The sequence below is a fragment of the Delphinapterus leucas genome, chromosome 8 (genome assembly GCF_059928025.1).
Source record: "Delphinapterus leucas isolate spDelLeu-1000000601 "Yukka" chromosome 8, BTC_Dleu_Yukka2, whole genome shotgun sequence".
NCBI lineage: Eukaryota > Metazoa > Chordata > Mammalia > Artiodactyla > Monodontidae > Delphinapterus > Delphinapterus leucas.
Window position 1 is genome coordinate 72,186,163 of NC_143136.1, and position 27,466 is coordinate 72,213,628.

General features: G+C 34.2%; 1 protein-coding gene across 15 annotated transcripts in view; it reads left to right on the forward strand.

Moving 5' to 3' along the window:
- The window catches only part of BAZ2B (bromodomain adjacent to zinc finger domain 2B), a 385,114-nt gene that overhangs the window by 306,071 nt on the left and 51,577 nt on the right, over nt 1–27,466 (forward strand). For 12 of the 15 annotated variants that reach the window (XM_089915998.1, XM_089916011.1, XM_089915997.1 and 9 more), the window contains 9 exons: nt 4,879–4,971; nt 5,087–5,148; nt 9,852–9,917; nt 11,606–11,671; nt 13,059–13,103; nt 13,323–13,349; nt 14,584–14,649; nt 24,467–24,607; nt 26,990–27,244. In XM_089915998.1, coding sequence (XP_089772124.1) covers nt 4,879–4,971; nt 5,087–5,148; nt 9,852–9,917; nt 11,606–11,671; nt 13,059–13,103; nt 13,323–13,349; nt 14,584–14,649; nt 24,467–24,607; nt 26,990–27,244 — 821 coding nt within the window. The remainder of the gene's footprint in view (nt 1–4,878; nt 4,972–5,086; nt 5,149–9,851; nt 9,918–11,605; nt 11,672–13,058; nt 13,104–13,322; nt 13,350–14,583; nt 14,650–24,466; nt 24,608–26,989; nt 27,245–27,466) is intronic. The other 3 variants (XM_089916002.1, XM_089916005.1, XM_089916010.1) reach the window with 1 other exon arrangement.

The following is a 27,466-nucleotide window of genomic DNA, read 5'->3' on the forward strand; positions in this document are numbered from 1 at the left end:
AAAATAAAAGTTCAACAATAAGAACTAACTTAGAAGACTAACAGGATTTTACTTCTCATAGGTTCTCTCTGGGGGAAAAGCCTGACTTATTTGTTTATTGTAAACAACATCATAATGTTGACTTCTTTGTAGCTCCTTTGTTTTTGTTATGAAACAAATATCTATGACAAAAGCTCATAGAACAGAAAACTTTCTGTAAAAGATATTCGTGAGTGGAATCATTATTAACAGTTTTTTGTTAGGCTATCAGAGACTCGTATACATAAACTGTACATAAACTCCTATACACACATGCCTTCAAACACTCATATATATACATATGCATATACAATATGTTGTATTACATATATATCCTTTTTGATTTCTAAAATAAATGGCTTATAGTGTACATACTATTCAGCTTGCCTTTTTTTCCACTTAATTTATCTTGAACATCTTTCTGTATCAGCACTTGAAAATCAACCTTATGCTTTTAATGGCTGAATAGTGAGTGATACTGTGTATGATTCTACCAAACTTCATTAAATTAGTCTCCTTTTGGTGACTGTTCTAGCTATTCCTGACATTCGCTGTCACAAACAGTGCTGCAGTAGTACATATTACACATATCTTCACATCCTTCTACAGGTGTGGCTATCTATAGTATAAAATCCTAGAGATAGAATCTCTGAATCAAAGGGTGTGTGCGTTTTCAATTTTGGTAAATAGCAGGCAAATATTATCTCCAAAAAGATGGCACCAGTCCATACTTCCACCAGTGGCATGTAAGTTAACTGCCTGGTATGTAACTTAATGTTGTATAAGTTTTTCTCTGTCTTAGTATGTTTTTAAAATATCTTTAAAAGTTATTCTGTTTGGTTTCTATTAAGATGTTTATCTCCCTTGAATAGTTATGAGTGAAGGTTAAAAATAAGTTAATATATTAACAGATACAGCCATATATGATGAGTTTTTAAAGTTAGTATTGTCAATAAACCACTGGCTCTTCTAAAGAATGTATAATCGTGGGGAATGTGCATTGTTTGCGTAAAATAAGAAAGCTTGAAATTAACTGATGTCCGAAGTCTGGGCTCTTCATGCATGTTTTGCATATCTTATACAAATAGCATTAATACTTAGTATCCAAAATGGCAACTTTATATTTGAAAAAGTAAATTTTTACAAAATAGAAGTTGATTATTCAACTTTTACTCAATGTTTTTTCTCCCTCTAGATTTCAAATTGGTTTGTATTCCGTTACATACTTTTCCCTTGTTGTATTATGTTGCATTTTGCAAATTATTTTACATTTGACCTTACTGTGTATATATGTTCTTTCTCGCATGTATATAAATGTTAAATATTTAACATTAGATAAATAATAATTATTAATATGTACAAGCAAATGTGGTATAATATGCATTTTTTTTCCTTGGGAAGAAAAGAAAATAGCAATGAATCACTATCACCCCTTTTATTTCTAAAAGGCTTCTACATTAACAGTTTGAGGGGGTTATCCAAGGGGATTCTATAAGTTTCTGTTATATATTATCATCATACAAGGACTCAACTAGGCTGAACAACTGGACTTAATTTGAAGAAAGATTCAGAACAGTAAAATAAATGCAAACTTTGAATGTACTTTCAAGCATTGTGAAATGAGAGGTCTCTAATTTCTCAGGGAATACAAATAAGAATCTGGCAGAGTTTGAATATGAAAAAATCTTTTAACCTATCTAAATAAACCTGCTTCTTAATTGGCCAATACCATTCATATCTCAGATTTTCTGAGATACCGAGTAACACTTGTCCATTTCATACATTGTAGAATCTGAGATGCCCTAGTCTGTGCAATGCCCCAGTATTTTAAGATGTTCCACTAAGGAAGAAAAGAGCTGCCAATTTTTACACACACTCTGATTTTAGACATGTGTAAAAATGCATTTTAGAATCAAAGAAGTGTGGTATATGTAAAATATCCCTAATTCTAAGTGAAAATAAACTTTATTTCAAAATAAATTTTTACCTTTGAAATTTAAAGAGACACATTCTTCAACCATGAAAGATAGTTTTCAAATTAATATTTCAAATGCTCATTACAATAATAATATATTCAGGGCTTCCCTGATGATGCAGTGGTTGAGAATCTGCCTGCTAATGCAGCGGACACGGGTTCGAGCCCTGGTGTGGGAAGATCCCACATGCCGCGGGGCACCTGAGCCTGTGAGCCACAACTACTGAGCCTGCGCGTCTGGAGCCTGTGCTCCACAGCAAGAGAGGCCGCGATAGTGAGAGGCCCGCGCACCGCGATGAAGAGTGGCCCCCGCTTGCCACAACTAGAGAAAGCCCTCACACAGAAACGAAGACCCAACACAGCAAAAATAAATAAATTAATAAACTCCTACCCCCAACATCTTAAAATAATAATAATAATAATATATTCAGCAACCATAAACAAAATAAATGAGAAGATATTGGGAGCAGTTTATTCCTCAGAGCCTGAGTGAATTTTCTTGGTCCCTAACTCATTCTCCTTCCTCCATAGTGTCTCTAATTTCTTTTAACATTTTTTTTCATGTTTTCTCCAACTGTTCGTAACATGAAAGTTAAGCTATATAAAATTTAAGTGATTAATCCAAATTGTATCTTCCTTGCTAAAGTGAAAAGATATGAGTTGAGCTTTTTAATGTTTTTCTTTTCCAGGAGTTTAAACATGAAAATTACTGTGAACTTGTGTGGAGTTTGAAATTGACTGATACATTCGTATACAAAAATATGCCAATATATGTGATAAAAATTTCTTTATTATAAGCCAAACTTCTTTTAGAAAGCATCAGTTTAGCTTGGAACAAAGCATCATACTTGTGCCACCTTTTCTAGGAAATTTTTTTTTTAACCACTTAGCAACCCTTTACATTTTAAGGCAGATTTAGGTCTTTATATCAGAGTTCAGTGAAAGCCTTCAATTCTTATATGTTAAAAAATAATGTTTACCTGGATCTATCATAGATGAGAACAGGTGTCCTACAGGTGTATTATTATCAGAGCTTGCTAACTCTGCAGGCCAGTTGATACATTTTTATTTCCCAGAGTATTTTGTGAGCAGGAGAATCCTTTTTATGCGGCTCAGAAATTTTTGATGATGCTTAAAACTTCTTGATACTGAAAATTATTGGAAGATTGGAGGTATACTTTAGTATCAGCTTCTGTTTCATCTTTTATTAACACTTCAAGTTTCCTAGATAAAATCAAACCTTCTTATATCCCCTCCCCTTTTTTTAAGTCTTCATGATAGGAAATCAACTGTAGTAACCAACTGCACCTCAGCAGTTACAAGGACATAGGGTTAAGTTTCTTTCTAAAATCTCAAGGCATTTAAATTTCTCTAAGGGTTTTAGAAGTAGTAACATATAGACTGTGAAGTCAGAAAGTCCTGGGTGTGTATCTTAGCTCTGGTCTTTAACTTCTGGGAGCCATAGTTTATTTCATTTGTAAGCTGGACATAATGTTGCCTCTCATAAGGTTGTTATGAAAATTAAACAAGATCATGTAAATGTAATACAACAGTTCAATAAATGGTGGAAGTTATGAGTAGAGCTCAAGTGATTCAGGTAATCGTGTGATTACCTGAATCACACGATTACCTGAATCAATCACTTGATTAGGTAATCACGTCATTACCTAATCATATTCATTATTAGTGAATATAAGTTTCTTAAAATTCTTCACCTGCTACCAAGTTGAAAACAATGTCTAATGTAAAGTGGTATTTTCTAAAATGATTTTATGAATGATCCACCACTTTTATAGTTAGAAGTATTTTGATCAAGTTTGCCAGCAGAAGAAAAGTGTAACGTTACATGCTTTTCTGTATCAGCTACCTATTGCCACATTAAGGCCAACCACAAAACCTCAGTGGTGTACAAGTCTAAGCATTAACTGTTTGTGCAGATGGAATGAGCTGGTGGCAAGTTAGGCAGTTAGGCATCTCTGCTGATCTTGGCTGGGCTTTTTCACATTAGTGGAGTCAGCTGCCTCCATGTGTCCCAGCCTCAGGCAGCCTAGCCCGAACTTGTCCTCATAGTAAAGGGCAAGGCACAAGAGTAAAAAGAGTAGAGAGTACAGGTACACTTTCAGACTTCTACTTGCATCACACTGTTTACATCCCATTGGCCAAAGAAAATCCCATGGGTGAACTCAAAATCAAGGAACAAGAAGATATATTCCACGCATGTGTTGATGAGAAGGGACCGCAAAGTCACATTACAAATGGCATGGATAGTCAAGGAATGAAGACTTGGGACCATTAATTATGTCAGTCTATCCCAGTTTCATACATTTGTCCTTAAAAAGTATGAGAACTAGGTTGTCCGTAAAACTCATTGACATTCTGTACTCTTTATTTAGGAGATTTAGTCGCTTTCCTTCATAAATGAAAATATCAATGGATTCAAAAATTTTACCATTTATATAGCGGACTGAAATGCTAAGTTTGGGGGCTTTGTTCTATTTTGGGTTCTCTTTCTTTTTTTATGTATTTTGTTATTTTTAAGACTGAAGCTGCATCACTTTTTTTTACATATTAGCAGATACTTTCATACTAAGTGAGGATTACATGAAATGTGAAAAAAAATGTACTTATATTAGCCTTTGTGATGAGGATTAAGAGCGGCATCATTTTTCTTATGTATATGGGATCATATTCGATGAAATAGTTTGGCAATTTCTAGGGGAAATGAACATGACATTTTCTGAGGTTCTCCTACTTGGTATTTAATGTTTGGCAATTTTCTTAAAAATTATGTCCTTCATGATGATACCAGTTTCACAGGTATTGTTTTTAGGTTAGCAGTTATGTAAAGTTGTTAATAACATTCCTTGAAATTTTGTATTTTTCAGAAATAGCCAGGCAAGCAGCACAAATAAAGCTTTTGAGAAAACTGCAAAAGCAGGAACAGGCTCGGGTTGCCAAAGAAGCTAAAAAACAACGAGGTGGGTGATTTAAACGGTAGCCTAAACTTGAAGAGTGAGTACTGGGTAATTCATAAGAGGCATCTCTTCTTTGTTCCTTTTCTGATGATATCTGTGCCTTGATTTTTCATCATAGCAATAATGGCTGCTGAGGAGAAGCGAAAGCAAAAAGAACAGATAAAGATTATGAAACAACAGGTATGTTTATTCATTGGAACTGATTTTTAAAACACAGGCATTGTTTTGGGATTTGTATCTTTCTATGTGTACATTATTTTCATTTTGATTTCTGAAATAACTGTATTTCACATTAATGTTATGTATCTTATTTAGAAAATTGTCCTCTTTCATTAGTTAAAATTCACCTCATTTTATTTTATTTTATTTTTTATTTATTTATTTATTTTTGGCTGCATTGGATCTTCCTTGCTGCACACAGGCTTTCTCTAGCTGCAGCGAGCGGGGGCTATTCTTCACTGCGGTGCGCGGGCTTCTCACTGCGGTGGCTTCTCTTGTTGCAGAGCATGGGCTCCAGTAGTTGTGGCCCGTGGGCTCTAGAGCACGGGCTCAGTAGTTGTGGTGCACAGGCTTGGTTGTTCCGTGGCATGTGGGAAGTTCCCGGACCAGGGCTCAAACCTGTGTCCCCTGCATTGGCAGGTGGATTCTTAACCACTGGGCCACCAGGGAAGTCCCTAAATTCACCTCATTTTAAAGCGAAGTCTTCTACTTCCAAGTTTTTCTAAGAATTGACTACCACCGGAGCCTGTGCTCCGCAACGGGAGAGGCCACAACAGTGAGAGGCCCGCGTACTGCAAAAAAAAAAAAAAAAATTGATTACCAAACAGTAAATTGTATAAGTACTTTTAATATCCTGATAGACTTTGAATATAAGTTGACATCATGAATAACTTTCACACTTTTTAAATTAATGTATTAGTAAATGAAGGATATTCCTTAAATATTCAAATTTTAATAAGAAAAGTTGTTGTCCTAAAACATGTAAAATACTAGTAAAAAATTAAATTCAAGTTATATAGAATAAGGTTTGCCTCCATTGCTTGTGATTGCTTTCAGAGTTACTAAAAAATTACTGCAGTCATCTCTCAGTATCCACAAGGGATCGGTTCCAGGACCCCCATGGATACCAAAATCCACAGATGCAAGTCCCTTATGCAAAATGGTGTAGTATTTGCATATAACCTATGCACATCTTCCTGTATACTTTAAATCATCTCTTGATTATTTGTAATACCTAATACAATGTGAAGGCTATGTAAATAGTTGCCAGCATGGGGCAAATTCAAGTTTTGCTTTTAGGAACTTCCTGAAAAATTTTTTTCCTAGTTTGTCTTTGATCCATAGTTGGTAGAGTCCATGGATACAGAACCTGCAGATAAGGAGAGCCAACTACAGTGCAAAAAATGAAAAAAGCATCATTTCAGCAGCATTCTGTTGTATATCTACAATACCTCTCCTGTGTGTAGTTTTCAAAATTAAGCGTAGGTAAATAAAGTAGTTTTAAAATTCTTACAGGTAAAGTATTATATGACAAGATATTCAACTTTATTGAAGATGGGAATGTGTACACTACTCTCCCATCTCCATATATTCACTATAATCGTTAAAGCAGAAAGGAAATGGGGATAACTAATATTCTTTAAAAAATTTTCAATGGCAAGTAGTTATTTCTGAGTATGAAATGAAGCCAATTGTGTTATTATATAAATAGCTGCTAAATAAATGGCTTGGATTGGATTTGATGTGGCTGTCTCGAAGGTTCTTTCCAGTATTGACTAAAGTAGTATGATTAGAAAGAGTTGATATGGAATTGGGATTCAGAATTTAGTTTACAGTCAGGCAGACTGTAAGAGTTGAATATGGGCTCTGCTACGTAAGAATTTTGTAACCTTAGATGAATTTCTTAACCTCTAAGTCTCTGTTTCCTCCACTGTGAAAGAAAATAACTGCATTATCTGAAGATTAAATGAGGTGATAAATGTAAAGTACATGCAACAGTGCCTGGCACAAAGCAAATGCTCACTTTTTAAAAGATGATATAAAACACCAAACTGCATAGTAAACTCTTTTACCGTAATTTAAAGTAGTCAGCAGTAAACTTGAATTCCTTTAGTTTGTTAATTCCAAATAGTTTGTTAATTGTCACTGCTAAAGACACTGTAAGATTGACTTATAAATATCTAGTCTAATGAATGCCTTTATTAAAATATAAATATTTACTGTATATCACATATATATAAAAATAAGTTTATGTTTCATTTTAAAGTGAAATACTATTGTTTCTAAATATTATACCTTTTTATAGCTCATCCTATTTCCTAATGGCTAGAGGTCCATCAAATCTTATCAGCACTTTAAATTCAGCTTTGTGACCCTAAAGTCTTGAAGTGGCTACAACCTAAATATACATGGTTTTTGCCGCTCATCAAAAAATCAGCTGCATAGCACAAGGAGATCAGCTCTGTGCTTTATGACCACCTAGAGGGGTGGGATAGGGAGTGTGGGAGGGAGACGCAAGAGGGAGGAGATATGGGGATATATGTATATGTATAGCTGATACACTTTGTTATAAAGCAGAAACTAGCACACAATTGTAAAGCAATTATACTCCAATAAAGATGTTATAAAAAAAAAAGCATTGGAGTACCAACGTTTCAGCAACGTTAATACGAATGAGCTGATCATAGAGTTTTGTCAAGATATTTATCTGAGGCTAGTTTCAGAATACAATCTGACTTATTCCTTATTGCCAACAAAGTGAATCAAAGTATGGCTTAGGTCTACTCACATAGTCAGTTACATAATGCCTATTTTAAAGTCAGCTTTAGATCTAGAATAAAATAGTAGCATGTGCTTCTGGATTATTTTTTCCACCTAGTAGGCCAGTATCACCATATAGTCCTCAAGACAATATTCTGGAAGCTTACAGAAGCATTATTATGAAGCAGAAGGAACAAAAGCATTGGAATGTGACCAAGGCTCTGTATTTACTATTTGATTTAAGGCCAAATATTTACTCTCTAGGAACTTTAGCTTTCTATTTGGTAAAAAGAAGATAATTTCAACTCTTTTCATGATCAATAAGATATTTTGTGTAGAGTGCCCAGTTGAGGGGTTGGATACCCAATATTATAAAGTGAATCTGTATTATAATAACTTATAAATAATGTTTATCTCTACTAATGCTAATGACACCACTACCATATATATGTGTGTGTGTATATATATGTCTATGTATGTCTATGTATGTATATATTGAGATCAATAACATCAGTGTACATAAAAAGAAATGTTTAAAAACGTTAAAGTATAGCTTGCAAAGGTACAGCTAGCATCTGGAAATTGGAACAGGTATTATAACATTGAGCAGTATAAAATGTGTTCGCTCTGGAAATCCTACGGCAAATGCAATTTGCTAGTAGGAAAATTGGGGTGTTTGGGGGCAAACGATGTATTATTATTGAGTACCAGTTTGGGACTTTCAAAGGGGTTTCTGAACATGAAATTGTTAACATTGTGCTGATAGCATATGAGTTAATGTTTTTAAATCAAAATGTAAAGTTTTATCAAACTTTAATCACTGAATTCTAAAACAATAACTAGTACATTAAATTTAGACAATGTGAACACCAATTATGCCATTGGAATCATTCTCTAGAATGTTCAATTGTAATTAAGCCTTTTTAAAATAATATTACAGATTATTTCTGAATTTGGCTTATTGTAGTAGTTAAAAGCAATGTAGGGCTTCCCTGGTGGCACAGTAGTTGAGAGTCCGCCTGCCGATGCAAGGGACACGGGTTCGTGCCCCGGTCCGGGAAGATCCCACATGCCGCGGAGCGGCTGGGCCCGTGAGCCATGGCCACTGAGCCTGCGCGTCCGGAGCCTGTGCTCCGCAACGGTAGAGGCCACAACGGTGAGAGGCCCGCGTACCGCAAAAAAAGAAAAAAAAAAAAAAGCAATGTAATATTATCATGTTATTCATCATGTGAAGTAAGAAATTGTAGTATGGAAATTGTTAATGATAATCGATTACAGTTGTGTGGCACCACACACTTTTTTTTATTATAAATTTATTTATTTATTTTGGCTGCGGTGGGTCTTCGTTGCTGCCCGCGAGCTTTCCCTAGTTGCGGTGAGCGGGTGCTACTTTCCGTTGCAGTGCGTGGGCTTCTCATTGCAGTGGCTTCTCTCATTGCGGAGCACGGGCTCTAGGCACACAGGCCTCAGTAGTTGTGGCTCGCGGACTCCAGAGCGCAGGCTCAGTAGTTATGGCACACGGGCTTAGCTGCTCTGCGGCATGTGAGGGTCTTCCCAGACCAGGGCTCGAACCCGGGTCCCCTGCATTGGCAGGCGGATTCTTAACCACTGTGCCACCAGGGAAGCCCCTGCCACTTTTTTAAGCATTTTTAATTTATTCATGACATAGTGAGAGAGGGCAAACACCTCTCCCTATTTTATACAAGAGTAGTTATTCTTTGCTCAAGATCATCATATGAATGACAGTAACTCAGGACTAGCCTTAGGTTTTCTCACTCCTGATACACGATTTTTCTACTTTTCTGTGCTGTTTTTATTTAAAACTAAGTATAATTGTAACTGCAGATACTTATAAAAATTCACAGGCTAAATGAGTTTAGTTTATGTAGTTTATTCATATTTAGCATTTGTATTTTACAAATTGTTTTGAGAAATTTTATAAAGTCATATTAATTTGACATGAACTTATATATGATGTTAAACTAAACAAGTTTTACATCCACCATGGACAACCTTTGGTAACTCTGTATTTATATCTTAACTTATTTGATTTGACTTAAATACTTTTCACCTAGATATTTAGTTTATTTTATTATCTTAAATTATTATAATTTTTTCTACAGGAAAAAATTAAGAGAATACAACAAATCAGAATGGAAAAAGAGCTTCGAGCCCAGCAAATTCTAGAGGTAGAATTCTTAAATGTGATATGATTAAAGTAATATAGTCATATATTTTAAAGTCTCCAAAAATAAAAATCTTACCTACGTATTCTGTCACTTATACAAATTAATATGTCCATCAGAAACTCTCTTTAAGCATAATGCATAGAGTAAGACCTTATCTGATCCTTATTTAGCAGACTCATCTAATCCTAACAATCCAGGAAATAAGACAAAAGAGAAGAAGAAAACAGGGAAACTTCTGAACAGCCAGTATAGGTGTCATAAGGTTCATGTGCTGAAACTCGTGTTCTTTACTTTTAGAAAACTCATTAGGACTTATAGTCAGATATTTACTTTTAATTTAGAAATAAAACATTACAAGAGTGAAAGTAAATTTTAAACGTAGAAACAGTTTAATCAGCTTGTTTTTCTGGCTTCTAATATACCCTGCTTCCCCACAAGCTGATGGAATAGGACTAGAGGACATATATTGGAATCAGTAAAATGATAGCCGCAAGATAGCAAGGGAAAATACAGAAAAACTCCAACCAGCATGTATAGGGATTCAAAAGCCTACCAAGAGCCTGTAATCTTTTAGTTGAATAGCAAGCAATTTTCAACACCTTAGCAGCTGAAAGGCATTACTCTGTGGAACTGTACAGTATAATAACTGATGTTCAGAATAATTGCCCCAAGTCATCAAGAAAAAGCCAAATTATATTTAGTGTAGTGTGTCTAAGCAGTATATATCTCAAAATTATTTCCATCCAAAATAGTGAAAATAAACTTTTAATGTTCAAAATTGCTATAACCTCCCAGCTATTCAGGAAACTCTTGGTATAAACGATTTATTCCCTGAGGGTGTCAAATAGCTGAAGTGTTCTATGTTACATGATTATTCCTTCTAGAAATATACACGTTTACTTATCCATTTCAAATTAATTTTAAAAATCCAGATCAAAAGTACTCCTACCTTCAAGTAAATTGACAATAGCTACTGGATAGTTATCAAACTACTAGATAATTAATGACTTTAACATTATGACACTCAGATTTGGTATCATGACCTTGATATTCAAAATGTACTTCATGAAAGATTAGAAGTTTCTGTTCTATCTTTTTAAAAAACCTTGAATTTAATCACAATATACAGCTAGAGAAAATCAGATTTAATGTGTTTCATTTATATCAGCTGAGTAATGGATTACTTTATCTAAAATTTCAAATATTAAAAAAATCCAAATAGACATGTTCATTTTTAAATGTGTTACTGATTTATTATTTAAGTAACTTTTATTATCACTCAAAATCTATCCCATCTTCTAAATTTTTTATGATCATGTTTTACTTTTAAAAATCAGGAAAAAAAGGAAAAATTATATAAAATAATTTTTCTGTGATTAAGTTTTAATGTAAAATAATAAACACTCAATTATTTCAGACTTTTAATATAGAGTTTGAAGAAGTCAAGAAAAGCTGACATACTCTTATGAATTTAAGAATTTTTTATACCTTAATGCTAATTTATACATTAGAAATGAAATTAGTATGTTAAATACAATATTAACTGTGGGAAAATCTGTAATTGTTTACATATATGTTCCATGTTGTTTTGTACCTGTGAGGCATGTAGCTCCATTTTCAAGTCATAGGTTACTTTCAAGTTGCAGTGGTGCTGTTGCATGACTTTGAGACCTGTTTTGCATGCACAGGCAAAAAAGAAAAAGAAGGAAGAAGCAGCAAATGCCAAATTATTGGAGGCCGAGAAACGAATAAAGGTTAGTTTAGATGAGAATCAGTTTTCATTTTTCAAAAATAAAAGCTGTATGATATTATACCAGTATCAATTATATTAAAAAAAAGCCCTCCTCAAAATGACTATCTAAAAAAATGTTTAGCACAGATAAAACATGTGTATAGTGTGTGTTTTTATTGTATGTATATTGTATGTATTTTTTTATATTTCGTTATGCAGGTTATATGTGATACTTTGAGCTCTTTAAATAGCAGACCAAATCAGAAATGCAAACTATTGCATAATACCTGTATATAGTTTTGATGGATAAGATCTCCCCAGAGCTATTTTGTATCATTTATGTTTAAGTTTCAAATTGTGTTCCAAATCCGATTCTCTCCTTAGATTATAACGTTCTCTTTGTTAATGTCTAATAACTGTTTTAACTATTAAAAAGTGAAAAGCCTACAGAAGCAAAAACCTAACTTTATCAGCTATAATTCGCCAATAATAAAATTAGCCATTGTTATATATTGTAACTTGATGTGTTGTTTGGGGATGTTTTGGTTTTGATTTTCTGGCGTGAAACATAAGAGAGTTGGACCCTCACTCCCCCTCCAGCCTCCACCCCGACACACATTACACCCCTACCTTCCATTTTTTCTGATAGTTATTTACTGAAATTGGGCAGTTCAAGAAACAGCCACTACAGCTATATCTTATAAAACCAGGGAACTGTTTGTTACCTTTTTCTACATAGACTCTCTTACTTTGTTCTTTAAATTTCTACTCCTTTTCAAAATGGCTGCCCTTAATATTAATTAATCCGTATTTTATCTTTATAAAAAGATTCAAATTGGTGACATTCCCAGAACTGTTTGTATTAAGCCCTACCCCTTTGGGATGGTGCCCTCAATCATAGGTGGGCATAAAAATCTTGAGCTGATTCCTTTTCTCTTGTCACTTTCATTCCTACACAGTGATGGAAATGATATAGATGCTGTTAATCCCAGAGTGTATTTAGGGATTTATATTCAGAGTGGAGAGAGTTTTAATTAGCTAGATTTGAGGGTTGCTTCATTATGTTTTCTTTCTTTTTTTTTTTTTTAGTGCTAGTTGTATCTGATATGCTCTATCTAGCTAGTCAGTTCAGTGAATGGGTCATTGAATTGTGTTTACTATTAGGTCACTGAATTTTAACTCTAAATGTCTACTGAATAAGGATCCTTGCTCCTGTCCTACAGTTTTTATATATTAGGTAGAACCATATGAAGTTGCCAATATATAAGTAAAAAATTATTGGATGTTTGCAGTTTCATATGGTTCAACCTAACGGAAGACTATAGAATCTCAGAAAAGGAACTTTTAATACTTGTTGCGTGTTCTAAATTTTCCCTAAAAATCCATCTTAAAAGTTTCTTATTTTTAAGGAAAAAGAAATGAGAAGACAACAAGCTGTTCTTCTAAAGCATCAGGTCTGTAGACACATAGTTATACAGTTGTCGAAATGTACATTTCATAATTTTTCTTAAATCTATTTTTGGAAAAATCTTCAAGATATTTTCTTTAAAAGTTCCAGTATAATTCCTGCTTAAATTCCTGGTTTTGGGATTGGTGTCTTTCGGGGGGTTAAAAATTGGTTTCATGACTCTGTGATTTCTGTTTCATAATGTTGTGCCAACTCTTTCTACCAGGAGTTGGAGAGGCATAGACTAGATATGGTATGGGTATGTTTATTTCTGTACATCTAACACCGCATTGTGATTTGGTTGTGATATGGTTGTCATAGCAATGCATAAAGTGTAGCACTGGCTGCTGTCATATTACATACTGCTGCATGGCTTTACAGCACAGTGCATTGCATACATCTGCTTGTCTGTCTATAAAGAAATATGGTACATTTCCAAGATTTTCAATTGAATTGGGCAGGCCTTACATAAGGCTGCTGTCTAAAAGTTTACGTTACTGATGTCACAGTGAAAGTTGGATCACTATCCAATTAGATACGACTATGACCCATATTCTCCCATCATTCTAGATGCAAAACTGCCATTGAATACAATGGGAATTTTGAGTTAGGTTGATGAGAGAATATGAAATATATTCTGGTTTTATGGACAAATTTTAGAAATTTTTAGAAATATCCCTTTGGGGGAACCACGTATATTTAATCAAAAAGAATGATTCAGTACTATAGCTATGTGACTTTTTATTTTAAAGTAAAATGAGACTATCGAAGTAAGCTAATGCTTACCTTATTTTCATACTGTGCCTTTTAGATTCCACTTACAAGCCCATGGTGCAGCTTTTGTGGCTTTAAATAGTGCATCAAGTGGCAGACATCAGTAAACAGGAATATCCCATTTCATTGATGTTGTTATATGAATCATGCCTATAACAGCTTGAAAAAAACTTTCTAATTTGCCGGTGGCTTATTGGATTTACAAAATGATAGTGTACTTGAAATAAAAATAACTAATTCTAAAACCATGAAGTGAAAGTGAATATAAATCAATTTCTACCTGATCTAAAAATTTAAGAACAGCACAACCTTTGGTTTAATTGGCTGTAGTACATATTTGTGGTTTTTCTAATAGCAGATGTAAGGTAACTGACCTGTTCCAGCCAACCATTATGCTTTTTGTTCTGCCAGCTTTTGAAGGAGCATCACAACTGACCATAAGTAAACCTTGTATGCTTCTGTTTACACTGTCTCCATGTTCATTGCTTTACCTTTTTGCTTTTGATTGTTCTTGTATTTGCTTTCTAAACCTGAACTAAAACATGCACAGACTGGCCATTCTTGTCTTATATTTAGTATTTACTGTGACTTGTCTATAAATGCTAAACATGCTATACCGAGTTTTTTTGTTCTGTTTTGTTTTGTTTTTCCATTTGAAAATCAAACTATTAACTATGGTTGAGTTATATTCCTAATTTTATCTGGCCTAATAGGAACGAGAGAGAAGGAGACAACATATGATGCTTATGAAAGCTATGGAAGCGCGTAAAAAAGCAGAAGTAAGTGTATGTTTCTGGAAAAATATTATCTTGTCATAAATTAATATTTTTTCTTAAAACATTGGCTCTTCTAAGTATAGATTTTTTTGGAGTAGGGATTGTCATGATTTACCGACTCTCATAAGCAAACTAAAGGTTAGAGATAGTAACCAAGTGTTAGAACATAAAAGGATCCATAGGATGGATTCCAATGTATGAGTTAATTTTCTTGGCTAAGATTTTAATTACCTTTTTAAAATATAGTGAATGGCATTCATTTGGATAAAATGAATTCTTCTTACTGTGACCAGAGTTTCACAAAATTACAGCATGCCTAGACAAGTCCTATGTGTCCTAATTCAAACATCAGTCAGTTCAACCGTGGACTTCTGCCCTCAAAATCACTCTTTAGCATTCTATGTGTAAAATTAGGCCTAAGTACTATCTTTGAAATAGACTTTTACCATATACTTCAGAATAAGAAAATTATTGCAATAAGTCAAAATGAATTTATATGGATGTTAATAGAAATCACTTAAAGGTTAAAAAATGTTACAAAGGAATGCATTCTGAATTAAAACAGTTGAATAGAGGTATGGCCATTATAACCAGGGCTTTGGAGTTTCAGAGACTCAGATACCTATGCTGGCTCTAAACCAACTTGCTTTAAGCTCGTCAGGTTATTTCTTCTTTAAAATTGAGATAATGATTCTGGTAGGATTATAAGATTATCAAGTGGGATAAGCATTTAATAAATAATAATTAATGAAAATGAGACTATTTGGTCTAGAAGTTGAGTGCCCTATATTTCAGTTTTTTAGCCTCAGCTGTGGCTTAAACTCTCATTACAGATTTCTGATATGAAGGCACAGTATGTGTATTGTTTAGGAACCTGGACATTGTAACCAAATGATCAGGATTTGAATTTTAATTTCAGTACATTCCAGCTATATGACCTTGGGCAAGTTATTTAACCTCTCTGCGATTCAGTTTTTTCATCTGTAAAATGGAGATGATACTAATTCCTATTTCATAGGGTTTGTAGTTATGATTAAATGGGTGTGTGTCTATATGAGCGTATGTGTAAAGTTCTTGGAACGGTGCCTGGCACCACATAGGGCCTACTTACTTATCACAATAAGTTATTTATTACTATGTAGGTGTTTTTTTCCTTACTTGTTAATTATCCAGGGCCACTGACACCCTCTACACCTAACACAACAAGGGAATCTACACATGGATTTATAACCACAATCTCTGAAAAATGACAGGCAGGGAAAGAGAGAGAGGTGACAGATTCCAGGATTGGGCATGGCTGCGAACTCTGTTCCCTTCTGAACACAGTGGCGGGAAGAGTAGGGAAGGGGATTAATTAAAATTCTAAAAGCTCGACCTAATTTTCTCCTATCTGGAGAGATGGGAACTGAGGGAATAACTCAGGGGAAAGACCTGGAATATCCCTCAAGAGTCAAGTTCTTCCCTGCCAGGTATTCCTCTTACCAGAAGGACCAAGAAGAACCAGGGCTTGTTATTCTGATTTTTCCTCTTGGAGAGGAAAGCTAAAGAAAGGCAGAATAATGAAAATAACCAAGAGCATTATCTCCAGACGTACTAGGATTTGGTAGAAGGGGACACCCAAGAGAATAGTAAGGATAAGATCATCCAAGGGAGTGAATGCTCAGGTTAAGAGGTACCCAAAATGCCCAAAAGTCATGACCTCTCTCACTGGTTTTTTTATATTTGCTCTGTGGCCTGGGAGGAGAGTAAGAAAAGCTGCTGAAGAGAGGTGAGTAACATCTGCATTGAGTGGAAGGTAGCAGCCATGGGATAAATGAAGATAATTCAAATGAAATCTTCTAAGAATCTCTCAAGACCCAAGAGCATCTTTCATGGGAAAAGGATATACCCTTGACTAGATAGAGTGAAATCAGGTACACTGCCTTCCAATAAAACTTGGAAAGGGATATGAGAAACCGGGCACAGCTCTCCCTCTTCTAGCTACCTTCATCCTCAGAAAAAAGGAACATGAATAGCATACAAAATACTCTTCAATTTGAAGTACTTTGAAATATAAAAACAATTATCAGATAAAGTGAGAAGAAACTAAAGGAAAATTAACCCACCTACATTGGAGCAATGCAAGTTCGTGATAGGGCTGCCCATATCAAGCATGAGTAATTAGAAAAGAAATGCAAGAAAACTATGCCAAAATATCAAACCAAAAATATATGTGTGTACGCACGTGTGCATGCATGTATACATAAAGTAACAGCTTAAAGCATAATAACTTAAAGAACCTGTTTTCCCTGCTTTCATTCTTGCTTTCCTCAGCACACTCCCTATGCATTCTCCACAGAGTAGCCGGAGTGATCTATTCAAAAAAGAAACCAGATTATATCTGTATAAACACTATCCAGTGGCTTCTCATTACAATAGTAATAAAGTCCAAATTCCTCACCAATGACATATCAGACCCACATGCTCTGACCTCTGCCAACCTCTCCAACTTTACCTTATACAATTTGTACCTTATGTACTATGTTCCAGTCATTTTTGTCTTTTTATTATTTCTAAACAAAGGGTCTTTACTGTTGCTGTTCTTCCACTGAATATTCAAGTGGTTCTTATCTATTGTTCAGTCATAGGTCAAATATTAACTTATCAAAGAGGCCTTCCCAGAACAGAGTACATTATGTGTTTTCTGTCTATATAATTTTCTTTATATAATAATAATAAAGTCATTTTACTTTATTCTAGGTGGTTTTCTTTTTTTAAGCACTTAGGAACTATTATTTAAAATAGCAATACAATAACATATGTTACAAATAATCCTTTACCAGGATGTTTGAGAGAATCCCGTAGGTAAAGCTGAATTCTTAAAATGTTGTTATCCTCTGATAACTATAGACCTGTGAACAGGACTAGAGAATTTTACCAGTTATTCAGATTTTTTTTTTTTTTTGGCCACACCGTGCGGTATGCAGGATCCTAGTTCCCTCCGACCAGGGTTGAAACCGCGACCCCTGCATTGGGAGCCGTGTAGTCTTCTTAACCACTGGACCACCAGGGAAGTCCCCAGTTATTCAGATCTTAAATTGTGTTCCTCTATTGAATGATACCTATAGATCTTAGTAATCAACTAAGTATGTTTTTACATTTCTTAAAAGACTATTGTGTACACAGCATTAAATTAGATGCTGCAGGAAAAGCAAAAAAATTAAAGATGCTTTTTATCATATCAGAGAGAGAAATCTTTACAGTATAAACAGTTAAGCAGTGACTAGGCATATATTTTTACTGATAATCCAAACTTTCACCATATCTTTTACATAAACTTACACCTCCGTGAATATTAACAAACCCTTCCTATGTCTATTTGTTCATTTCTTCATTATTGATGTGCATGAGATGTAACTAGGGTAATGCCAGTAATGGGCACATCTTGGCTTCATATTCTGCCTCTTATTGCCTCCTAATAGCTCAACTGCAATTTTTTCTGTTATTAACTGTTAAAAGAACAAACTTTATTGTAAAGTTAAAGCCATATGATACTTAGGCAGGGCCAACTCAAAATTCTAAAATAGCCTATGTGTAACCCTTGATTCTAAACTTTAATACCTTTAGACATTTAATTATTAAGTTGTGAAGAAAAAAATAAGATAAACAAAAATGCTGATGTTATAGGTAATGTTTATAGAATTATGAGGTTAAAAAATTAATTGCTTTCACCTTGTTAATTAAAAATCTCTTATAACATCTGAATTTATTCCAAGAAACTCCCATAGTCATCAAAAAGGTAACACAAACACCATTTTTATGTTTCTTTGTGTACACTACACTGATCTTACTTTTTGATTTAGTGTTAACTTATTTTTCACTAAAAACATCCCAAATTTATATTGGTTCCCTAACTTAGGAATCTAATTTCTATAGTTTTTCCTTTATATAAATCTATAATTAATAAGAATATTCAGACATATAAATTACCTTACTTATTATTATATTAATTTTAGTGTATCATCATAGTTCATAAATATTTTTATTATATAATGTAAGAAAGGATAATCTTTAGCTTCATGAATAAAAAAGGCTTATGTCCTAGTATAATTCAAGTCTTACAATATATTTGTGCTCTCATTATTACTAATCACTGGAAACTTAGGTTGGTTTAACCAGTGTGACAAAGTTGCTCAAAATCTCCTGTTTCATTTATAAAAACTTCAAACTATGTCAGTCACAAATTTATAAACACTTTACTCATATTATCTGAATAATCAACCGTAGTACCCGTAACAGAGTCTTTTGTATATGTATCTCCCCGAGGATCAATAAACAACAAAAGGTTGTTAAACATGCGTCTATTACAGAATGACTATGTCAGCACTTTAGGAGACAAAACCATAAAATAGAAGAGAGTAGTTCAGGTTTCAGAAATCATCTAATAATTTGCAAGCATAAAAAATGTATCACCCATTCAATGATTCAAGTCATGAGAATATTTTATAATCCTATATTTATACTAATCATTACTTAGTGAAAAATAAAAAGAATTGCTCATGTAGACAGTTTTGTTTAAACAAACCCATTTTTCAGTTGAAGATATAATAAATGTACTTATATGACATACTTGTGTATTGTACTTTATATAATGTACTTAATTTCAATTTTAAAATTAAATTGTCTTTAAAAACATGTAAGGACTTCCCTGGTGGCGCAATGGTTGAGAGTCCGCCTGCCGATGCGGGGGACACGGGTTCGTGCCCCGGTCCGGGAAGATCCCACATGCCCCAGAGCGGCTGGACCCGTGAGCCATGGCCGCTGAGCCTGTGCGTCCGGAGCTTGTGCTCCGCAACAGGACAGGCCACAGCAGTGAGAGGCCCGCGTACCGCAAAAAAAAAACCAAAAAAAAACCCCATGTAAAATGATTTTATATTAACTATTCAGTAAAATGTTAAATGTCATACACATTTAAAAGATACATGCAAATTTTGGAACGAATTATTATCAATGTAATTTAGATGTATTAAAATCTCTACTTATCTGACTCAAGAATTAACAATTTTGATTTTAATTTAGCAGACATTTGTATAGTAGTAGCTACTCTAAGAATATTTGGTGATAGTTAATCTAAAGTAAGTACAGACTTTTGTGTACTACTTTGTTGGATTTTATGAAAATGTGATAACTGAAAATTTTTACTCTTTTTAAATAGTATTTTATATTGATACCTGTAAAATACAATAAAATATAATATAAATAATATATAAATTTATTAAAAATTTTAAATATAAGGATTTCTTTTATCATGGATTCATAACTTTTTCATTTGTTTAAACTTAATTTATTATTACATTTTAAATGTAAAAATAGGCCCTTTAAGGGGCTTCCCTGGTGGCGCAGTGGTTGGGGGTCCGCCTGCCGATGCAGGGGACACAGGTTCGTGCCCCGGTCCAGGAGGATCCCGCATGCCGCGGAGTGGCTGGGCCCGTGAGCCATGGCCGCTGATCCTGCGCGTCCGGAGCCTGTGCTCCGCAACGGGAGAGGCCACAACAGTGAGAGGCCCGCATACCGCAAAAAAAAAAAAAAATAGGCCCTTTAAAAAAATTACCCTGATTTTTCTACTCATGCTCAATATGTGACATAAAATTGTATCACTTTTATTCTTTATATCTGTCTTCTATAAATGGCTTATGTTATTAATCTTATTTACACTTTATTCTTCTTGCACCCTGAGGTAAATCTGTGTCTCTTAAAGAATATTTATGTCTTTGAAATTTAAGTACAGTTGCTGTGAAAAGAGATGTAATTTCCTAATTATGCCCAGAGCAAACACCTAAGAGACCCAGTAGAATCATAAAATACAGGAAACATAGGCATCTTTGCAACATGGCCTCTTAAAAATGGCCTGTTTGGCAATTTGATAAGTTGTAAAACTTTATAATAACAGATCCTCCTACCACACTCATTGCTTAGTTTTTCAACTTCTATGATTCTAAAATAGAATAAATTCATTTCATACCTTTGTTATTTTGCTATAGAGTTCTAGAAATACTTTCAGTTATGCATTTAGAGTCCCTAAAATAATCCTTTTATGCATTTAAAATTTTCACCCTATGTATCTTAGGCTATTTAGTGTAATCTAAATTTAACACTTTTGCTATTGAAAAGTGTTGCAACTTTGAATGAAATTTAAATGACTTCTTAATTAGGATATTAGTAATATTTTGATACAGAAAATTTCATTACTATAATTAAGATGATAAAAAGATATTTTATTGTAAATGACATATATACCAATAATCTACATTTATTTCATAAATTTTTACATCTAGAAAACTGCGTAAGGACGGGGAAAGTTGGGAATAAAGGCCCCCCAAAATTGGAAGGAGGCATTCTAATTTGCTTGTAATTGTTTATAGTCAATCTAAAATATAGTTAAGAGCTATATTTCGTAGTCATTTGTAGACACTGTAAGTTATTGCCCTGAAATTTAAACAATGTGGCATTTGTAGATTTAATCATTCAACAAATTAACGCTTAAATAATTTTTATATGCTAATGCACACTGTATATGTCCATTAGAGACATATGATAACTATTATAGTTGGAAATAAGAACAATATTTAGACCAGTGCGAGAGGAAAATTGCACTGATACAGGCTTGAGTTGTCAGAGACAAAGATAATATTAAAAACTCTCCTGAGGGTTTCTGGCAAATTATACTGCTGGGAATTGAATAGGTCCATAAAGAGGTGCAGAAGTTGGTTCCTCTGATCTCTAGAAGTTCACACTACAGTGCGAGAGATCAACTTTAAACAAATAATTGGCACTCAGTGCAATAAATGCTGTAATAAGTTATGTGGAAGCTCAAAAAAGGGAAATGTTAAAACTCCTGAACTAGCTGTGGGAAAAATTAAAACACGGGCTTTATTTTTGTGTGAAGTAGGAAGGGCTATGCATTCCAGTCAGAGGGGATGACAGGTACATAAATACAATGTTGCAACTAAACAGGACCTCTGGGGTCTTGGGAGGAAGGTACAAAGAGGGGGTTAGTCAATTTTAACCTTGTGCATATACCTCTCTTGGCTTTGCTGCTTTTCCTCCTCTTCTTCCCCCTCCTCCCCCCCTCCCCCCCTCTCCCCCCCTCCCCCCTTCCCCCCTCCCCCGCTCCGCCCCTCATGATCATTATCATTATCATCCAAGCAGTGCCTCAAACTGGTTACACTGTTTGCTCAACACAGTTGTATCACAAAATGTGCCTAGAGTTTGGGAGATTCACTGAGAATCATGAGATAGGAGACCAGAACTTGTGTGGGGCTAGATTGTGACTGTCTTTATATGCCATTTTAAATATTAGTTGATCGTTGAGGGGATCCTAGAAGCTCTGGTTCTTTGAGAGTCATTTTGCACCAAAACCACAGGATTTGTATTAGTCTTATACAATTCAGTAGAAGTCACTAAATAAATTAGTGAATAAATGCATTAAATTTAGAGACTCCATGTTTCCCTTAAAGTATCCCATTGAGGGAGTAGATGCTTGTCTTTAAGTAATAAAGGTCCTATGAATTTCTAAGATTTCTTGCAAACCTCCATTTCATCCTAAGGTATAGATGTCACTTTTACATTCTATTCCATATTATGGGCATGCTTTTTTAATTCGAAAGATACTGCATATCACTAGGTAAAAATAATATCCAAGAATCGTGCTTTCTCAGCTCTTGGCTGGGAATGTATTACTTCTCCACTCCTCTCTGTCTCCCCCTTGGCATGCTCTGCCGCAGCAGTCAGCGTGCTGTCTTACCAGTGATAATTGAAATGGAGATGGTTAAGATATGGGCAAAAATGCTAATATACTAGAGGAAGCAATAGTGCTAGGTTAAAATTATACGTAAGAGCTATAATTAGGTAAGACGATTAAGAGAAATTAGGAATAGGAAGGAGGTGGAGGTTTTTAATTAGGATTTGTATGCAAGATGGGAATAATGACCTTCCTAACTGGAGTACACCAATATAAGGAGGTAAGGAAACAATAGATGTTTATCAGGAATGGCAAATAGTTTGACTAAATTTACATAGACTATAACAGTGGGAGATAAGGTTGGAAAAGAAGAGAGTCCTGAATTCAAAAGTAAGGATTTGGACTTTATTTTGGCAAAAATAAAGAAAATTGAAAGACGTATGTGGTAATAGTTTAGAATTGCCTGTTGATTCTACCATTATTTCTCCTCTAATAAATAAGAGTTGTATTTGATTTGATTGTGGGCAGAGGACAATGAGATATAACCTCACACCTCTCAAAATGCCTATTATCAAAAAGACAAGAAGTAACAAGTGTTGGCAAGGATGTGGAGAAAAGGGGGTGTTTGTCCACTGTTGGTGGGAATGTAAACTCGTGCAGCCACTATAGATAACAATATGGAGGTTTCTCAAAAACTTAAAAATAGAACTACCACATGATTCAGCAATCCCACTCCTAGGTATTTATCCAACGAAAATGGAAACACGAACTTGAAAAGATACATGCACCCCCATGTTCACTGCCTCACTATTTACAATCGCCAAGACATGGAAGCAACCTATGTGTTCATCAATAGATGAATAGATAAAGAGGATGATATATATGTATATATACAATGGCATATTACTCAGCCATAAAAAAGCATGAAATCTTACCATTTGCGACAGCATGGATGGACCTGGGGGGTATTGTCTTAAGTGAAATAAGTCAGACAAAGACAAACACCATATGATTTCACTTATATGTAGAACCTAGAAAGCAAAACAAACATAAAACAGAAACAAGCTTGTAGATACAGAGAACAAACTAGCGGTTGCCAGAGGGGAGAGAGGGATTGCGGGGAATGGATGAAATAGGTGAAGGAATTAAGATGTCAAGTTATAAAATAAATAAGCCATGGGGATGTAATGTACAGCATAAGGAATATAGTCATTAATATTGTAATAACTTTGTATGGTAACTAGACTTGATTATGGTGATCATTTCAGAATGTATAAAAATATCGAATCACTGTGTTGTACACCTAAAACCAATATAATATTGTAAGTCAGTTATACTTCAGTTTAAAAAGAGAATTGTATTTGATGTGTGACGATAAAGTAATGACACCAGTATTATTATAGAAAGTCACTTCTTCCAAAAGAATGCCATACTCTACAACAGGGAAACAGGATGATTATTTCCATATTGTTGCCATTACCCAAAATAATTTTAAAGCTTTTGGAATTGCCTTCAAAACCCATTTTACATTATTTTAAATGTTGTTTAGAGTGGTAAATAATATTTTTATTTCATCATAGGTGCACGTCTTAAGACCAGCTAATTCACTGTGAAAGAACTGCGTTTGCAGATTCAAACATGTTGCTTCCATTTTCATGCTGTAAATCTTTTCTTGCTTCCTTGTGCTACACAAAAATTTTTGCTCATACTAGTTAACTTTTTTTATGAATATTTACTTGCCCATGTGTCTTTTATATACCTGCTTTTATTAATAACTATTTTATTCTCATATTATAACCTGGGAGAGGATTGAATAAATTTTGAATAATGAAATAATCTGGGTTGAAACTAATATTGATATTTTGTATATGTATGTGTATATACATACACTCATAAGATTATTTTGAAACTCAAAAGGTGAAAACGCTGAAAAGCAAAATACGTCATTGTTTCTATGTAATTCCAAGTCTATTCCTAAACATCCTAAGAGAATTTTTTTCATGGAAATAACACTTTGATTACTTTTTAAATTTTAACTGGAGGTTTTTAAAACATGTATAATGATTAAACAGAATATGTGGACATGGTTTTCTTTTTAAGGAAAAAGAACGGTTAAAGCAAGAAAAACGTGATGAGAAAAGATTAAATAAAGAACGTAAACTAGAGCAACGAAGATTAGAATTAGAAATGGCAAAGGAACTAAAGAAGCCTAATGAAGACATGTGCTTAGCAGACCAAAAGGTAATTTATCAAGTAAACCATTTCATTAATAAGTTTAATTTTTTCTGTGTTCTCACCTGATTCCTTTGCCAGAGCGGCCATTATGAAAGCCTTGTGTTTTTAGCTGGTGCAGTGGATTTCCAAGTCTAGGTCAATCTGTCTCTCCTGGATGGCCACCAGTAAACCTCTCTAGAGCCCTGTGCTGATAATGGCAGTTCTTAATATACAAACGGAGCACTGTAAACCTTTTTAATTTAAGTAGAAATACTGCAGAAATATATAAAAATGAATTATAGAAATAGATAGGATTTCTGTGTTTCATTTGGTCCTTCCCAGGCATTTAGTTACAGAAAGATCTAACTCCTCCCCCATGCCTCCATGGATATTTAAATAAATCAGGATTTATAATCTATAACCTCCTTCAATGCTTTAGTGATGGTAGCTAACTATTGAATATGTTTAGTACATGCCAGGCCCTATGCTAAGTGCTTTAAATGAATTTTCTCATTTAATCCTCACCACAATCCTATAGGACTGGTATTTACAGATGAGAAAACTTGAGACACAGAGAGGTTAAGGAACTTCTTCAAGATTATGGAGCTCATAAGTGGCAACTTGGATGCAGTCCCCAGTTTTTTAAACTCCAGAGCCCATACTGTTTATGATCCTGAAAGCCAAGAAATGTGTCCAAGCAAAGTACCTCATGTGTGTTTTCTCTTCCATCATGCTTCACAGATTTATAATGTTGCTAAAATACAGAAAAGTAGCAACTTGGAAAGAGCAAAATCACCATGATAACTGGCATGATTTCACATACTTATGAATAGAAATCAATTCTGTTTGGCTATAGTTAAGAAGATAGTATTCCTAGAAAATTATACAATAATGCGTATCATATCTATAATACTGTCTCAGTAATAGAATATTATACTTGGTCAATAGCATCTATATTTACTTACATGCCATATGATATACAGATAGTGCTTGTCTCTTGATTATGCAAGCTCTTTTCTAAAGTGCTTAAAGCAAACTTTTAGTACCCAAGTGGAAAATTTAATGATACTAATATTCTATTTATTTACCTAGCATAAATGCTTCTAAATAAAAATGAAAGTATACATTCTAGTTTTAGTCAATTTGATGTTTAAAATTTCCTAAGCACAGAATGGGTGTAGTGGTTAGTCAACACATTTAATAACCTCCTGGTGAGCAATTTTTTTAATCCTAAGTGAGCTTTATTTTCTTGCTAATCCTAAATGATCTTTTTTTAATCCTAAATTGTCCTAAGTGATCTTTTGTTTTCATTTAAATCCATATGCACTATATCAAATATTTGTAAGTCCTTTTTAAGCCTTACTTTCGTTAGCTTTGTTATATAAATTTTTAGAATCATATGGAAATGTGTATGTCTGATCTGATTCAGGAAAAAAGAAAACTCAGAATTAAATGGTTTTCATATGTAACAAGAGATTTGTATGATATCAGCAATTGTCCATAGTTCTGTGTTTCCACACGCTATTAGTAGAAAAAGTCTTTGGTTAGTTATTTCAGCAAGCAGAGTGGAGGAAACGTTTTTGAACAAGGGCAAATTTAGATAAATAGAAATATTTACAAGCCACGTTTTTCTCACTCAGAATTGAAAGTACTATTATTGAATCCCATTCATGGACAAAAATGTTTTTAATTTAGGTTACTTATTTATCTAACTTTTAAAATGTCCATAACAACTGATAATACAGTTTAGTCATTAAAATGTTAATATGTGAGCATATTTGAGAAATAGCAAGAGAGCTCTCTAATTTTAACACTGAAATTCAATGTTTCACTAATATACTGGAAACCTAAAGACTGATAGTTGCAGTATTACTGGGTTCTTGATAGGGTCATGGGTTCTGGTCATGTGGACTTAGTAATTTATCTGCAGTCATTAGCCAGATATGGTACTCTCTCCAACGATGCAGCACACAGATGCACACTGTTAACTTCTGAGCTCCCAAAAAAGTGTGAATTATAAATCAGTCTGCATCAGCAGAAGAAACTATTGCACATGCCCTACTAAGTATGTCCGTGTTAAAGTACTTTTGAGATGTTTATTTCTTATGTTATCTGATTTTTGTTCCAGTCGTATAACGTGTGTTTTATCAATACCTAAGTTAAAATTAGCGTTCTCTTTTGCAGAGATCTAAGTTCATGTTGAGTTCAACCAAAATTTATTAGTGGTTACTTGTGTTCAGGATTCTATGCTTAGTACCATGGGGTTATAGAAATGCCCCCAGGGAATTTACAATCCAGCGGGAAAACCACTGGTATAATGCAAGAGAAAAATAGCAACTTACTTTACTTCAGGAGCTATAAAATCATGGCTTTTTGAATTACCTTTTCTCTCTTTTCTTTTATTTTCAGCCTTTGCCAGAGTTGCCTCGTATTCCAGGACTTGTTCTCTCTGGAAGTACATTTTCAGACTGTCTCATGGTGGTGCAGTTCTTACGAAACTTTGGTAAAGTTTTGGGCTTCGATGTGAATATTGATGTTCCAAACCTGAGTGTTCTTCAAGAGGGATTGCTAAACATAGGGGACAGCATGGGTGAAGTACAAGACTTGCTTGTGAGGCTCCTCTCAGCTGCTGTATGTGATCCAGGTCTAATTACAGGATACAAGGTAAAAAAACCCAAAATAAAATATTTTTAATTTGTACCGTCAGTGCATTGATAGCTGGCTTTAGTGTATTAGCAGAAGATTGTATAGACAGATCCAATTTTTTCTACATAACTTCTTACAAAGTTAAAGGTAGATTGGTACAATTGGTGCAAACTTAGAAAAACCTGGTTCACAAAGCCTAAGGAATGTAAATCATTACCAAATTACTTTCTTTCCCTCTAG